The following is a 17,393-nucleotide window of genomic DNA, read 5'->3' on the forward strand; positions in this document are numbered from 1 at the left end:
AAGATTGCAGAGGGACATTGATAGGATGCAGAGCTGGGCGGAGAAGTGGCAGATGGAGTTCACTCAGGAAAAGTGTGAGGTGGCACGGTTTGGGAGGAGAAACTCCAAGGCAGAGCACAAAGTGACTGGCAGGATTATGGGTAGTGTGGAGGAGCAGAGGGATCTTGGGGTCCGTATCCGCAGACCCTGAAAGTTGCCTCACAGGTGGATAGGGTAGTTTGGGTAGTTAAGAAAACATATGAGATTGCTAGGTAAGCATAAGGATGAATTTAAAATGGAGTGATACTTGGGAGGAAGGGGTTAGATAGTCTTAGGCGAGGTTTAACGGTCGGCACAAAATTGTAGGCCAGACAGCCTGTCTTGTGCTGTGCTGTTCTATGCTTCTATGATATAATACCAGCATCATTCTGTGATCTGAACATGCTGATGGAATACAGTTGAACTTTCCTGCTTTGAGCTTTCATGTGTACTGACAGCCCTGGTCAAAATCACTTTTTCGGAATTCGTTACCATATCTTGTCTCAAGCTGTGTTGTCAATATTATATCTGAATGACCTTGCATTGTTTGAATCTAGCGTCGACATCAGAACAAACCCCAGCAAATGGTAACAAAGATGAACAAGAGAAAGAGAAGACAAAGAATGAAGCTGGAGCAGAAAATACAGGTGATACGTTTGTTGAATCACACTGGGATCTGTTGAACGCGTAATGACCTTTTCTAGCCATCCAGAATCTGTAGATTGTAATGAATCGCACCGAGCTAATTCCTGTGGGTGCTGTCTGCATCCCTTGCTACCATCACAACCAGGGGGACGTTAGAATATTCAAATTTACCACTGGCAGTTGAGTGTCCATGATACTGTAGCTAATGAATGGTAAACTGAAAAACTGCAAGTAATTTGATCCAAACAAGTAATTAAAATGCAGAAAAAGCTGCAGGAAAATACTTTATTTAATTTGTGTATTTCTGTTGAAGGCAGATTGGGAATTAATTGCCATTCAGGAAATCTGATCTGCAAGTTTTAAATGCATGAAAAATTCCTGCATATCAAATACTGGGACCTCTGCTTTTCGTGATTTTTATGAATGACTTGGATGAAGGGGTAGAAGGGTGGGTTGAGAAGTTTGCAGACGGCAGAAATGTTGATGGTGATGTGGATAGTGTGGAGGATTGTCGAAGATTGCAGAGGGACATTGATAGGATGCAGAGCTGGGCGGAGAAGTGGCAGATGGAGTTCACTCAGGAAAAGTGTGAGGTGGCACGGTTTGGAAGGATAAACTCCAAGGCAGAGCACAAAGTGACTGGCAGGATTATGGGTAGTGTGGAGGAGCAGAGGGATCTTGGGGTCCGTATCCGCAGACCCTGAAAGTTGCCTCACAGGTGGATAGGGTAGTTTGGGTAGTTAAGAAAACATATGAGATTGCTAGGTAAGCATAAGGATGAATTTAAAATGGAGTGATACTTGGGAGGAAGGGGTTAGATAGTCTTAGGCGAGGTTTAACGGTCGGCACAAAATTGTAGGCCAGACAGCCTGTCTTGTGCTGTGCTGTTCTATGCTTCTATGATATAATACCAGCATCATTCTGTGATCTGAACATGCTGATGGAATACAGTTGAACTTTCCTGCTTTGAGCTTTCATGTGTACTGACAGCCCTGGTCAAAATCACTTTTTCGGAATTCGTTACCATATCTTGTCTCAAGCTGTGTTGTCAATATTATATCTGAATGACCTTGCATTGTTTGAATCTAGCGTCGACATCAGAACAAACCCCAGCAAATGGTAACAAAGATGAACAAGAGAAAGAGAAGACAAAGAATGAAGCTGGAGCAGAAAATACAGGTGATACGTTTGTTGAATCACACTGGGATCTGTTGAACGTGTAATGACCTTTTCTAGCCATCCAGAATCTGTAGATTGTAATGAATCACACCGAGCTAATTCCTGTGGGTGCTGTCTGCATCCCTTGCTACCATCACAACCAGGGGGACGTTAGAATATTCAAATTTACCACTGGCAGTTGAGTGTCCATGATACTGTAGCTAATGAATGGTAAACTGAAAAAATGCAAGTAATTTGATCCAAACAAGTAATTAAAATGCAGAAAAAGCTGCATGAAAATACTTTATTTAATTTGTGTATTTCTGTTGAAGGCAGATTGGGAATTAATTGCAGTTCAGGAAATCTGATCTGCAAGGTTTAAATGCATGAAAAATTCCTGCATATCAAATACTGGGACCTCTGCTTTTCGTGATTTTTATGAATGACTTGGATGAAGGGGTAGAAGGGTGGGTTGAGAAGTTTGCAGACGGCAGAAATGTTGGTGGTGTTGTGGATAGTGTGGAGGATTGTCGAAGATTGCAGAGGGACATTGATAGGATGCAGAGCTGGGCGGAGAAGTGGCAGATGGAGTTCACTCAGGAAAAGTGTGAGGTGGCACGGTTTGGAAGGATAAACTCCAAGGCAGAGCACAAAGTGACTGGCAGGATTATGGGTAGTGTGGAGGAGCAGAGGGATCTTGGGGTCCGTATCCGCAGACCCTGAAAGTTGCCTCACAGGTGGATAGGGTAGTTTGGGTAGTTAAGAAAACATATGAGATTGCTAGGTAAGCATAAGGATGAATTTAAAATGGAGTGATACTTGGGAGGAAGGGGTTAGATAGTCTTAGGCGAGGTTTAACGGTCGGCACAAAATTGTAGGCCAGACAGCCTGTCTTGTGCTGTGCTGTTCTATGCTTCTATGATATAATACCAGCATCATTCTGTGATCTGAACATGCTGATGGAATACAGTTGAACTTTCCTGCTTTGAGCTTTCATGTGTACTGACAGCCCTGGTCAAAATCACTTTTTCGGAATTCGTTACCATATCTTGTCTCAAGCTGTGTTGTCAATATTATATCTGAATGACCTTGCATTGTTTGAATCTAGCGCCGACATCAGAACAAACCCCATTAAATGGTAACAAAGATGAACAAGAGAAAGACAAGCCAAAGAATGAAGCTGGAGCAGAAAGTACAGGTGATACGTTTGTTGAATCACACTGGGATCTGTTGAACGCCTAATGAGATTTTCTAGCCATCCAGAATCTGTAGATTGCAATGAATCGCACCGAGCTAATTCCTGTGGGTGCTGTCTGCATCCCTTGTTACCATCACAGCCAGGGGGATGTTAGAATATTCAAATTTACCACTGGCAGTTGAGTGTCCATGATACTGTCGCTAATGAATGGTAAACTGATAAAAATGCAAGTAATTTGAACCAAAAAAATAATTAAAATGCAGAAAAAGCTGCAGGAAAATAATTTATTCAATTTCTGTATTTCTGTTGAAGGCAGATTGGGAATTAATTGCAGTTCAGGAAATCTGATCTGCAAGGTTTAAATGCATGAAAAATTCCTGCATATCAAATACTGGGACCTCTGCTTTTCGTGATTTTTATGAATGACTTGGATGAAGGGGTAGAAGGGTGGGTTGAGAAGTTTGCAGACGGCAGAAATGTTGATGGTGATGTGGATAGTGTGGAGGATTGTCGAAGATTGCAGAGGGACATTGATAGGATGCAGAGCTGGGCGGAGAAGTGGCAGATGGAGTTCACTCAGGAAAAGTGTGAGGTGGCACGGTTTGGGAGGAGAAACTCCAAGGCAGAGCACAAAGTGACTGGCAGGATTATGGGTAGTGTGGAGGAGCAGAGGGATCTTGGGGTCCGTATCCGCAGACCCTGAAAGTTGCCTCACAGGTGGATAGGGTAGTTTGGGTAGTTAAGAAAACATATGAGATTGCTAGGTAAGCATAAGGATGAATATAAAATGGAGTGATACTTGGGAGGAAGGGGTTAGATAGTCTTAGGCGAGGTTTAACGGTCGGCACAAAATTGTAGGCCAGACAGCCTGTCTTGTGCTGTGCTGTTCTAAGCTTCTATGATATAATACCAGCATCATTCTGTGATCTGAACATGCTGATGGAATACAGTTGAACTTTCCTGCTTTGAGCTTTCATGTGTACTGACAGCCCTGGTCAAAATCACTTTTTCGGAATTCGTTACCATATCTTGTCTCAAGCTGTGTTGTCAATATTATATCTGAATGACCTTGCATTGTTTGAATCTAGCGTCGACATCAGAACAAACCCCAGCAAATGGTAACAAAGATGAACAAGAGAAAGAGAAGACAAAGAATGAAGCTGGAGCAGAAAATACAGGTGATACGTTTGTTGAATCACACTGGGATCTGTTGAACGCGTAATGACCTTTTCTAGCCATCCAGAATCTGTAGATTGTAATGAATCACACCGAGCTAATTCCTGTGGGTGCTGTCTGCATCCCTTGCTACCATCACAACCAGGGGGACGTTAGAATATTCAAATTTACCACTGGCAGTTGAGTGTCCATGATACTGTAGCTAATGAATGGTAAACTGAAAAAATGCAAGTAATTTGATCCAAACAAGTAATTAAAATGCAGAAAAAGCTGCAGGAAAATACTTTATTTAATTTGTGTATTTCTGTTGAAGGCAGATTGGGAATTAATTGCCATTCAGGAAATCTGATCTGCAAGTTTTAAATGCATGAAAAATTCCTGCATATCAAATACTGGGACCTCTGCTTTTCGTGATTTTTATGAATGACTTGGATGAAGGGGTAGAAGGGTGGGTTGAGAAGTTTGCAGACGGCAGAAATGTTGATGGTGTTGTGGATAGTGTGGAGGATTGTCGAAGATTGCAGAGGGACATTGATAGGATGCAGAGCTGGGCGGAGAAGTGGCAGATGGAGTTCACTCAGGAAAAGTGTGAGGTGGCACGGTTTGGAAGGATAAACTCCAAGGCAGAGCACAAAGTGACTGGCAGGATTATGGGTAGTGTGGAGGAGCAGAGGGATCTTGGGGTCCGTATCCGCAGACCCTGAAAGTTGCCTCACAGGTGGATAGGGTAGTTTGGGTAGTTAAGAAAACATATGAGATTGCTAGGTAAGCATAAGGATGAATTTAAAATGGAGTGATACTTGGGAGGAAGGGGTTAGATAGTCTTAGGCGAGGTTTAACGGTCGGCACAAAATTGTAGGCCAGACAGCCTGTCTTGTGCTGTGCTGTTCTATGCTTCTATGATATAATACCAGCATCATTCTGTGATCTGAACATGCTGATGGAATACAGTTGAACTTTCCTGCTTTGAGCTTTCATGTGTACTGACAGCCCTGGTCAAAATCACTTTTTCGGAATTCGTTACCATATCTTGTCTCAAGCTGTGTTGTCAATATTATATCTGAATGACCTTGCATTGTTTGAATCTAGCGCCGACATCAGAACAAACCCCAGCAAATGCTAACAAAGATGAACAAGAGAAAGAGAAGACAAAGAATGAAGCTGGAGCAGAAAGTACGGGTGATACGTTTGTTGAATCACACTGGGATCTGTTGAACGCGTAATGACCTTTTCTAGCCATCCAGAATCTGTAGATTGTAATGAATCGCACCGAGCTCATTCCTGTGGGTGCTGTCTGCATCCCTTGTTACCATCACAGCCAGGGGGATGTTAGAATATTCAAATTTACCACTGGCAGTTGAGTGTCCATGACACTGCAGCTAATGAATGGTAAACTGATAAAAATGCAAGTAATTTGATCCAAAAAAGTAATTAAAATGCAGAAAAAGCTGCAGGAAAATACTTTATTTAATTTGTGTATTTCTGTTGAAGGCAGATTGGGAATTAATTGCTATTCAGGAAATCTGATCTGCAAGTTTTAAATGCATGAAAAATTCCTGCATATCAAATACTGGGACCTCTGCTTTTCGTGATTTTTATGAATGACTTGGATGAAGGGGTAGAAGGGTGGGTTGAGAAGTTTGCAGACGGCAGAAATGTTGATGGTGTTGTGGATAGTGTGGAGGATTGTCGAAGATTGCAGAGGGACATTGATAGGATGCAGAGCTGGGCGGAGAAGTGGCAGATGGAGTTCACTCAGGAAAAGTGTGAGGTGGCACGGTTTGGAAGGATAAACTCCAAGGCAGAGCACAAAGCGACTGGCAGGATTATGGGTAGTGTGGAGGAGCAGTGGGATCTTCGGGTCCGTATCCGCAGACCCTGAAAGTTGCCTCACAGGTGGATAGGGTAGTTTGGGTAGTTAAGAAAACATATGAGATTGCTAGGTAAGCATAAGGATGAATTTAAAATGGAGTGATACTTGGGAGGAAGGGGTTAGATAGTCTTAGGCGAGGTTTAACGGTCGGCACAAAATTGTAGGCCAGACAGCCTGTCTTGTGCTGTGCTGTTCTATGCTTCTATGATATAATACCAGCATCATTCTGTGATCTGAACATGCTGATGGAATACAGTTGAACTTTCCTGCTTTGAGCTTTCATGTGTACTGACAGCCCTGGTCAAAATCACTTTTTCGGAATTCGTTACCATATCTTGTCTCAAGCTGTGTTGTCAATATTATATCTGAATGACCTTGCATTGTTTGAATCTAGCGCCGACATCAGAACAAACCCCATTAAATGGTAACAAAGATGAACAAGAGAAAGACAAGCCAAAGAATGAAGCTGGAGCAGAAAGTACAGGTGATACGTTTGTTGAATCACACTGGGATCTGTTGAATGCCTAATGAGATTTTCTAGCCATCCAGAATCTGTAGATTGCAATGAATCGCACCGAGCTAATTCCTGTGGGTGCTGTCTGCATCCCTTGTTACCATCACAGCCAGGGGGATGTTAGAATATTCAAATTTACCACTGGCAGTTGAGTGTCCATGATACTGTCGCTAATGAATGGTAAACTGATAAAAATGCAAGTAATTTGAACCAAAAAAATAATTATAATGCAGAAAAAGCTGCAGGAAAATAATTTATTCAATTTCTGTATTTCTGTTGAAGGCAGATTGGGAATTAATTGCAGTTCAGGAAATCTGATCTGCAAGTTTTAAATGCATGAAAAATTCCTGCATATCAAATACTGGGACCTCTGCTTTTCGTGATTTTTATGAATGACTTGGATGAAGGGGTAGAAGGGTGGGTTGAGAAGTTTGCAGACGGCAGAAATGTTGGTGGTGTTGTGGATAGTGTGGAGGATTGTCGAAGATTGCAGAGGGACATTGATAGGATGCAGAGCTGGGCGGAGAAGTGGCAGATGGAGTTCACTCAGGAAAAGTGTGAGGTGGCACGGTTTGGAAGGATAAACTCCAAGGCAGAGCACAAAGTGACTGGCAGGATTATGGGTAGTGTGGAGGAGCAGAGGGATCTTGGGGTCCGTATCCGCAGACCCTGAAAGTTGCCTCACAGGTGGATAGGGTAGTTTGGGTAGTTAAGAAAACATATGAGATTGCTAGGTAAGCATAAGGATGAATTTAAAATGGAGTGATACTTGGGAGGAAGGGGTTAGATAGTCTTAGGCGAGGTTTAACGGTCGGCACAAAATTGTAGGCCAGACAGCCTGTCTTGTGCTGTGCTGTTCTATGCTTCTATGATATAATACCAGCATCATTCTGTGATCTGAACATGCTGATGGAATACAGTTGAACTTTCCTGCTTTGAGCTTTCATGTGTACTGACAGCCCTGGTCAAAATCACTTTTTCGGAATTCGTTACCATATCTTGTCTCAAGCTGTGTTGTCAATATTATATCTGAATGACCTTGCATTGTTTGAATCTAGCGCCGACATCAGAACAAACCCCAGCAAATGGTAACAAAGATGAACAAGAGAAAGAGAAGACAAAGAATGAAGCTGGAGCAGAAAGTACGGGTGATACGTTTGTTGAATCACACTGGGATCTGTTGAACGCGTAATGACCTTTTCTAGCCATCCAGAATCTGTAGATTGTAATGAATCGCACCGAGCTAATTCCTGTGGGTGCTGTCTGCATCCCTTGTTACCATCACAGCCAGGGGGATGTTAGAATATTCAAATTTACCACTGGCAGTTGAGTGTCCATGACACTGTAGCTAATGAATGGTAAACTGAAAAAATGCAAGTAATTTGATCCAAAAAAGTAATTAAAATGCAGAAAAAGCTGCAGGAAAATACTTTATTTAATTTGTGTATTTCTGTTGAAGGCAGATTGGGAATTAATTGCCATTCAGGAAATCTGATCTGCAAGTTTTAAATGCATGAAAAATTCCTGCATATCAAATACTGGGACCTCTGCTTTTCGTGATTTTTATGAATGACTTGGATGAAGGGGTAGAAGGGTGGGTTGACAAGTTTGCAGACGGCAGAAATGTTGATGGTGTTGTGGATAGTGTGGAGGATTGTTGAAGATTGCAGAGGGACATTGATAGGATGCAGAGCGGGGCAGAGAAGCTGAATAATGAAACCTGAGCTGAAGATACAGGTTATATGTTTGTTGAATCATACTGGGATTTGTTCAATCCCTAATGAGATTTTCTTGCCGTCCAGAATCTGTGGATTGCACATGATTCCCTCCTAGCTAATTGCTATGGGTGCTCTCTGCAACCCTTTTTACCCTCACAATCAGGCGGATATTAGAATATCAAATTTACCACTGGCAGTTGAGTGTCCATGACATTGTTGATCATGAATGGAAAGCTGATGAAAATGCATGTAATTGAAATCACAAAAGTAATGAAAATGCAGAGACAGCTGCAGGAATATATATTTTTTTCGATTCCCATGTTTCTGTTCAAGGCAGACTGAGAATTAATTGCAGTTGAGGGAATGTGATCTGCAAGATTTAAATCCTGGACAAATTCCTGCAGATAACGGCTGCATCATTCAGTGATCTGAACAAGCTGATCAAACACAGTTCAACTTTTATGCAGGCCTTGATCTTGTAGCTTTACTGACAACCCTGGGCATCATGTAGTGAAAAAAAATTAGTGTCACTACCATTACCTGACAAGAATCACTCCCCAATTCCTCAAATTCGACAATTCATAGACTTTTCATTTTGTAGCTCCACACTCTCATGGCTAGTGTTGCCATACAATTGAACTGTACTGAGGTCTGTTGATCTTTACCACAAGTGCAGTTGTAATATACTTGCTTAATGGTTCAAATTGTACATCACCCAGGTGACAGAGCTCTGCTTGTACAGCGTGAGAAGCCTAGGGATGGGAATATTGAAGAGAAACAAACATTTGGTTTACAGTGCATCTGGATTAAAAGATAATTTCCTGTGTAGAGTGCAATATCTAATTGAAGATGAGTTGTACGTCTTTTCTGCAGCTCTGAGATGCAGTTCTTCCGGCAGGTTAAGGTTTCACTTTTGTGTTGTCAAAAAGTTGCAGGTGAACTCCAAATATGTGAGAGAGGCAGTTCAGATTCTCGCAATGCGTTACCAAATATTGTCTCAATCTGTGCTGTCAATTTAATATCTGATAAATATTCCTATTTTTGAATACTGTGGTTAAATCAAATGAAGCAACAGTAAATAATGACAAAGACGAAAGGACAAAGAAATGCTGAATAATGAAACTGCTGGAGAAATTACAGGTGACATGTTTGTTGAAGCACACTGGGATTTGATGAAACCCTAATGAGATTTTCTTGCCATCCAGAATCTGTAATTTGCACTTGATTAATGTGGAGTTAATCCCTGTGGATACTATCTGCATATTTCATTTACCATCACAACCAGGGGAATGTTAGAATATTCAAATATCCCACCTGCAGTTGAGTGTCCATTTCAGTTGAGATCATTTTTGATCATGAATGGAAACTTGATAAAAGGGCAAGTAATTGAAAGCACAAAATTGATGATAATGTGGAAAGAGCTGCAGTTAAGTATTTTTTCACAATATCCTCCCCTCTGTTTAAAGCAGACTGATCATTAATTGCGGTTCTGGTCATGTGATCTGCAAGTTCAAATTCCATGAAACATTCCTGCAGGTAATGGCTGCTTCATTCATTGATCCGAACGGACTGATTGAACACAGTTCAACTTTCATTCAGGCCTTGAACTTGCATCTTTACTGACAACCCTGGGCATAATGAATGGAAATAAATTAGTGTCACCACCATTACCTGACAAGAATCATTCTCCAATTCCTCAAATTCCACAATGTGTGGACTTTTAATTTTTGGTACTCCACACTTTCAAGCTCAGTTTTGCCTTATGATTTTTACTGTGGTGAGTTCTGTTGATCTTTACCACAAGTGCAGTTGTAAAATAATTGCATAATTGTTCATATTTTACATTGCCCAGGTTGAGAGAGACACATTTTGTCCTGCGTGAGAAGCCTAGGGATGGGAATATTGAAGTGTAACAAACATTTGGCTTGCAGCAGATATGGTTTAGAAGAAAATGTTATGTCTCGACTGCAATGTCCAACTGAAGAGAAGTTGGAGGTATTTTCTGCAGCACTGAGATGCAGATCTTTGGGCAGGTTAAGGGTTCACTTTTGTGTTGACAAAGTGGTGGAGGTGAGCTACAAAAATGTGAGAGAGGCAAATCAGCTTCTCGGAATGCGTTACCATATCTTGTCTCAAGCAGTGGTAAAAATGCAAGTAATTGAAAGCACAAAAGTAATGAACATGCAGAAAAAGATGCAGGTAAATGTTTTTTGCAATTTCCGCATTTCTGTTCAAGACAGGTTGAGAATTAATTGCAGTTCAGGTAATGTGTTCTGCAACTTCTAAATCCATGAAAAATTCCTGCAGATAATGCCTACGTCATTCCATGATCTGAAGGGGCTGATTGAACACAATTCAACTTTCCTGCAGGCTTTGAGCTTTCATCTCTACTGACGGCCCTGGGCAACATGGATGGAAACAAATTAGTGTCACCATCGTTACCTGACAAGAATCATTCCCCAATTCCTCTCATGCAAAAATATGTGGTCTTTTCTTTTCAGAACTCCACACATTCAAGTTCAGTTTTGCTGTATGATTTTACTATAGTAACATCTATTGATCTACAATCTTGAAATAGATTCTGAGAAGTGTGGAAGTAAGTTAAAGGACAGAGGCTTAATTGAATATATTTTAATATATGAGAAACGTAAAAAGCTAAAATGTCAGCAGAATCTCACAAACAAACATTCAACTTAACTAGAGCTTTACTAAGGTTGGTGTCTTCTTTCCAGTTCATTTTGCCATTCTCGACCTGCCAGGTATGGACTGCTGTAAAGCTGAGTTGCCATTTCTAATACCTGTCTTGTTCTTACCTTTCTATGTTACAGAAAACCACTGATGCACCTGCATTTGACCTCCAGCTTTTTCTGTTCTTCAGCTATCATGCACAGGCCTGGAAATGCAGAACTTGCTGTCGCACGATGTTTCTCTCTGAGACCCGCCACTCGTTATCGGTGCAACCTGGCCCATTCTTTCTTTCTGTTCTTCCTACCAAAGTAGAGAACCCTCCATGCATTATATTCGATCAGCCAACTTCTTTGCATCTTCTCCTAATTTTTTCTTTTTGCTGTCTCTTTGTGTCCCCCTCATAGTATACGTTGAACATTTTATCGTCGGAATGTCTGGATATATTGGGTAGATCTTGTTGATTGATCAGCATCTCACGTTAGCCCCCTAAGCTGCCCCTCCTAATGTATTAAACTTTGGCAGTCCTGCAGGTCCATCTGAGCTGGAGCCCTGGACTCTTTGCCCATCTGTATAGTGAGGTCTTCCCAAGAGGCGACAGGCCTCAGGGATCAGATCTGAGTTCCCACCCAAGAATCCCCTGATGGTATTCCAAGAGCTCATTGCTGTCAAAGGCATTTAGAACTCTTTCTAATGTCTTGGATGATGAGCTGTCTGCTTGGGTCTTTACACTTGTCTCACAGTCACTTAATTCAGTAGCAGAACAGCAATCATAAAAGACCATCGATGTACCACTGTACAATGTGCTTTGCCCTCATGTGGTGCTCACCTTTTACAATTATATCAGTGTTGGAGGAAGGAGGGAACAAGCAAGGTATTCAGCATTGGAACAGTGAAGAGATTTCGGGACCTCTGGCTCCCAGCAAAGAGTAAGGCTATCTGTCCTGCTGGAAGGAGCACTTTGAAGATGTCCCATTCTATGGCAGGGGATCTCAAAGATGCTGCAATCATGACTATTTTCAAGAAATGACAATTGGACTGATATTGTCTGACTCCATATGGCATGCACAGGGTTGTCACTTGATATTTCTGCTCATTGACATTCAGCCTGCTGAGTCCATTCCCGCTCTCTTCTCATAGTCCTACAATTTACTTCCTTTGAGAAACTTATCCAAAGCTCTTTTGAACAGTACAATTGAAACCACCTCCATCAGATCCCCTTGCGTCCTCCTCTATTCCAAGGACAACAATATGAGCTACTCAAATCTACCTGTATTACTAAAGTCCCTCATCCTTGGAACATCTCAGTAAATCTCTTCTGCACCCTCTCTAAAGACGTTGCATATTTCCTTTCGTGTGACAACCAGATTTGGACAAAATACTCCATCTGCTGCCCAAGCTGTGTGTTACAAAATTCCATCATCCTCCTCTTGTATTTTATGCCTCTAATTATAATGGCCAGGATCCCATCTGCTTTTGTATCCACTTTCTCAACTATTCTTTCTCTCAACTATTTACACAGAATCGACACAGAGATATTAGTTTATGATCATATTAAATTTGTTAATAAATGCACATCACTGAGAAATGCTTGCACCTTGGTCACAAGAGGTTCTGCAGATGCTGGAATCTGGAGCAACATTGACAAAATGCTGGATTTTGCGTGTGTTATTTGCATCCCTGTATCTTTTTTCCTTGCATTTCTACTGTTGGATAATGGTGAGGAGGAATCTTTGGAATGATGAAGCTAATCCCAGTAATTGTGATTTCATGTAGCATTTCCATAACCTTTGCAAAACAATTTAAACAGATCGTTCTTGCCTCGCTGATCAATCAAATTGCTAATAGGACTGAGGAACCAGGATGTTCTACCATTATGTCCTATTGAATGGTTGTTGGCAATTTTTTTTTTACTGAAGTGGTTCCTTGAAATATCTGACTGATTCTCAAGAGGAATTGTTGGATCATTTTTTTTTCCATTGTCTCCTGTTGATTTTCCATAATTATGCATTATCCAGGGAGCAGAGAATAGCTGCTCTTATATAGCCAATGCATTAACCTTGAATGTATTCAAGTTTGCAAAACCAGAAAAGAATATGTGGATTCATTCAATCAGACCTACTGTTCAACATTCACATTTGGGTCAGCTGTTCATCAGTTGTGATTTCAGTTTTTTTGGGCTCTGATGCAGTCACCAAGACTAGTGGGAAACTGGAAGATTGGGAAAACTTTAAAAAGCAACAAAGAACCACTAAGCAAGCAATAAGGAAAGGGAAGATAGATTATGGAAGTAAACTAGCACAAAATATAAAAACAGATAATAAAAGTTTTTATAAATATATAAAGCAGAAAAGGGTGACTAAAGTGAACGTAGGTCCCTTGAAAGATAAGAAGGGGGAATTAATATTGGGTAATGTGGAAATGGCCGAGGCTTTGAATGACGATTTTGTATCAGTCTTCATAGTGCAAGACATGTCTAACATGCCAAAGAGAGATGTTATTGATGCAATGAGAGGTGAGGACCTCGATATAATTGCTGTCCCTAAAGAGGTAGTGATGAGCAAAGTAGTGGGCCTAAAGATAGACAAGTCTTCTGGTCCTCATGGGATGCATCCCAGCGTACTGAAAGACATGGCGGAAGTTATAGTAGAGGTGTTTGTGATAATTTACTGTAGTTCTATAGACTCTGGGCAGGTCCCGGCGAATTGGAAGACAGTGAATGTCATGCCACTTTTTAAAAAAGGATGTAGGTAAAAGGCAGGTCACTATCAGCCAATTAGCTTAACATCTGTAGTCAGGAAAATGCTTGAAGCTATCATTAAGGAAGAAATAGTGAGACATCTGGATAGAAATGGTTCCATCAGGTAGATGCAGCATGGATTCAGGAAGGGAAGGTCCTGTTTGACAAACTTACTGGAGTTCTTTGAGGATATAATGAGCACAGTGGATAGAGGGGAACAGGTGGATGTTGTGTGCTTGGATTTCCAGAAGGCGTTTGACAAGGTGTCGCATAAAAGCCTTATCCATAAGAAAAGGATGCATGGAGTTGGAGGTAATGCATTAGCATGGATAGAGGATTGGTTAACCAATAGAAGGCAGAGAGTTGTGATAAATGAATGTTTCTCTGGTTGGCAATCAGTGGTGAGCGGGGTGCAGCAGGTGTCGCAACTGTTCACGATATACATTAATGATTTACAAGAGGGCGCTGGGTGTAGCATATCTAAGTTTGCTGATAACACTAAATTGAGTGGAAAAGCAAATTGTGCAGAGGATGCAGAGAATCTGCAGAGAGATATAGATAGGTTAAGTGAGTGGGCAAGGGTCTGGCAGATGGAGTGCAAATGCAAGGTCATCCACTTTGGAAGGAATTTAAGAGCAGGGAGGTTTTGCTGCAACTGTACAGGGTATTGGTGAGGCCACACCTGGAGTACTGTGTGCAGTTCTGGTCTCTTTACTTGAGGAAAGATATACTGGCTTTGGAGGTGGTGCAGAGGAGGTTCACCAGGTTGATTCCAAAGATGAGGAGGTTAGCCTAATGAGGAGACATTGAGTCTCGGGAAACAAAGGATTGCAGATGTTGTAATCTAGATGAAAAACACGATTATGCTGGAGGAACTCAGCAGGCCAGGCAGCATCCGTGGAGAAAAACAGGCGGTCAACGTTTCGGGTCAGGACCGAAGGTGGCCAGAAGGTGGTGATAGGTAGACGCAGGTAAGAGCTAGTGATAGGCAGGTGCGGGGGAGGAGGGGAGAGCAGATCTACTGGGAGATAGGTCAAGGGAGGAAAAAAGGACGGGAGTAGAAAAAGGAGAGATAGGCTAGGAAAGGGAAGAAAAGAAGAGGCAAGGTTGGGGGTGGGTGTGGAGGGGGTGGGGGGGTTGGTGTGGGGATTACTTAATTTTCAACCTGAAACATTGACTACCTGCTTTTCTCCACGGATGCTGCCTGGCCTGCTGAGTTCTTCAAGGATCATAATGTTTTACATTAGGAGAGATTGAGTCGCCTGGGACTATACTCGCTGGAATTCAGTAGAATGAGAGGGGATCCAATATAAACATATAAGATTATGAAAGAGATAGATAAGACAGGCAGGAAAGTTGTATCCACCTGTAGGTGAGACTAGAACTAGAGGACATAGCCTCAAGATTCGGGGAATAAATTTAGGACGGCGATGAGAAAATGCTTTTCCCAGAGAGACCTCACACTCGCAGACCTCAGAGATATAAAAAAAGCCTCATCTCTCTGTTAAATGGGTGACCCTAGTTCTAGAAATATGCTTGAGACATTAGACTAAAAGTGAATTTAAATATGCTTTGCAGACTATATTCTCCAATGTCATTTTAATGGATCATCAAATGATCAGAAAGTTTGTACTAGATAGACAAAAAAATACTGGTTGGAATCTAAAAGTAGTCAACTAAATTATAGAAGAATGTAATGACTTTTAATGAAGTTGATTTTATGTTTACCACTTTATAATTTCAACATTGCTTTTATCCAGGCTTGGACTCCGCCATTAAAGAACAGTGAAAAGACACTTCATCAAGACCCTTCATTAAAATGTTTTTCAGTACATGGTTTTAGATGTCATTAAGACTTTCCTTTAAATTATTAAGTTCTGCCTATGTTGAACTTGCATGCCTTTAAATATGAGGATTTTGTTTTATTCTGAAAGCATTTCAATCAAATGTTTATTAATCAGTGCAGAAATAAAGTTACTTTGTGTAGTTTTGTGTCTTTATTAAAGTAAGTTATAACCGTAGTACCGGCATCAGCATTGCTGACTTACAACTGCAGAGACTCGGGTTTCATTCTGACTTTAGGTGCTGTCTGTGTGGAGTATGCATGTTCTCTGTGTGACTGCATGCGTGTGCCCTGGTGTTCCAATATCCTCCCACATGCCAAAGATTTTCTGTTTGGTAGTTTAATTGGCCACTGTAAATTAAGCATTGCATCAGTGGGTAGCAGGAGAATTGGTGGGAGGAGGAGTTTGATGATGATGTAATAGGGAAAATAGGATTGGAGTAGGCAAGTACTTGATGGTTGGCTGAAGGGCCCAGCTGCATACAGTATGATTCCATGGCTCTAATAATTTCTTTACTTACACTCATTTGGCTGTTGTTCTCCAGCTACTGGAAATGGTCAAGCACATGACTTGCACTGAAAGTGTGTGAATAATGTCTGCTTGAGGTTATCAAGTTCAACAGTCGTGGGGGTACAACTGTCTCATCACATCACAACAGAAATCTTATTAAGCTTGCAAAATGAATTCAAAATAAACACTGAACTTTCAGTTGAAATATGAGGTGATCACTGAACACTGAAAGAAAGCAGATGCATGCTTGAAGAGCATCCCTGCACCTCTTAATGCTGCATCCTCCACAGATAGTTAATTATTATTGTTGCTGAAGGCCAATGTGTCATGCAGTATGCACAAACTCAGACTGCACTGGAAGTGTGCTGTATGTGATGCCCCTGAATTACCCACAGCAATGTATGAACCAGCACTAGAGAAATAAAGGACTGCAGATGCTGGAATCTAGGTGAAAAAACAACAAGGTGCTGGAGGAACCCCACCTCCCCTCTTTTGTCCACCTATCACTGCTCTGTTTTTCCCTCCGATATATTGGGATTCCCCTTTTCCTATCTTCAGTCCTGAAGAAGGGTCCTGACCCAAAACGTTGACCGTCTGTTTTTCTCCAGGAGGCTGCCTGGCCTGCTGAGTTCCTCCAGCATCTTGTTTTTGTTTTAATCATGAACCAGCACTAATTTTATTTCCTTTGTAAATCAGCCTGAGGTCCCACACCACCAGGTTCAAGAACAAGTACTTTGCTTCAATCATTTGGCTCTTGAACCAACCAGCACAACCCTAATCAATACAGTATAACAACACTTTGATGACTGCACTAAAATTGACTTTTTTTTGTTTTTTTGTTCTAAGTATGTTTTTTTGTGTAAAAATTGTGTGTAATTAATGTTTTTCTTGTGAATGCTGCTTATCTGATGCTATGTGCCTGTGATGCTGCTGCAAGAAAGTTTATCAATGCACCTGTGCATACATGTACTTGTGCATATAAGAAAAAATTTGGCTTTGACTTTGAGAAGCATGGTGTTTGTTTCAAACTCCTTTCAAAATTCTGCTGTGCATACAATGATAAGTATTCGTGGGTCAAAATAAGTCAAATCAGTGGACTTCTGGAGACTTCTGTAAAGGTAAGCAAAAGAAAACTGATTTTTACCTGAATGTACACTCCAGAGGAGCAGGAATACTACACTTGGACTTACAAATGAAACTTAGTGCCAGTGTCAAACACCTCTCAGCCCCACCAACCCCATATCCCACTTGACAGTTGCCTTGTCATCCCACTTTGTCCTTAGAAATGTAATGTCTCTGATGATAAATTTACAC

The 17,393-nt window shown here is 41.3% G+C and overlaps 1 protein-coding gene across 1 annotated transcript in view; it reads left to right on the forward strand.

Annotated features, from left to right (window-relative positions):
• Nucleotides 1–15,701, forward strand: part of LOC127577979 (myb-like protein X) — a 47,295-nt gene extending 31,594 nt beyond the window's left edge. Inside the window, exons 18-23 of the mRNA XM_052029687.1 lie at nt 576–665; nt 1,753–1,842; nt 2,930–3,019; nt 4,108–4,197; nt 7,641–7,724; nt 15,486–15,701. Of these exons, the coding sequence (XP_051885647.1) occupies nt 576–665; nt 1,753–1,842; nt 2,930–3,019; nt 4,108–4,197; nt 7,641–7,724; nt 15,486–15,514 (473 nt within the window). The 3' untranslated portion in view covers nt 15,515–15,701. The remainder of the gene's footprint in view (nt 1–575; nt 666–1,752; nt 1,843–2,929; nt 3,020–4,107; nt 4,198–7,640; nt 7,725–15,485) is intronic.
• The last annotated feature ends 1,692 nt before the right edge of the window (nt 15,702–17,393 follow it).

The sequence above is a fragment of the Pristis pectinata genome, chromosome 14, assembly GCF_009764475.1.
Source record: "Pristis pectinata isolate sPriPec2 chromosome 14, sPriPec2.1.pri, whole genome shotgun sequence".
NCBI classification, from domain to species: Eukaryota; Metazoa; Chordata; class Chondrichthyes; order Rhinopristiformes; family Pristidae; genus Pristis; species Pristis pectinata.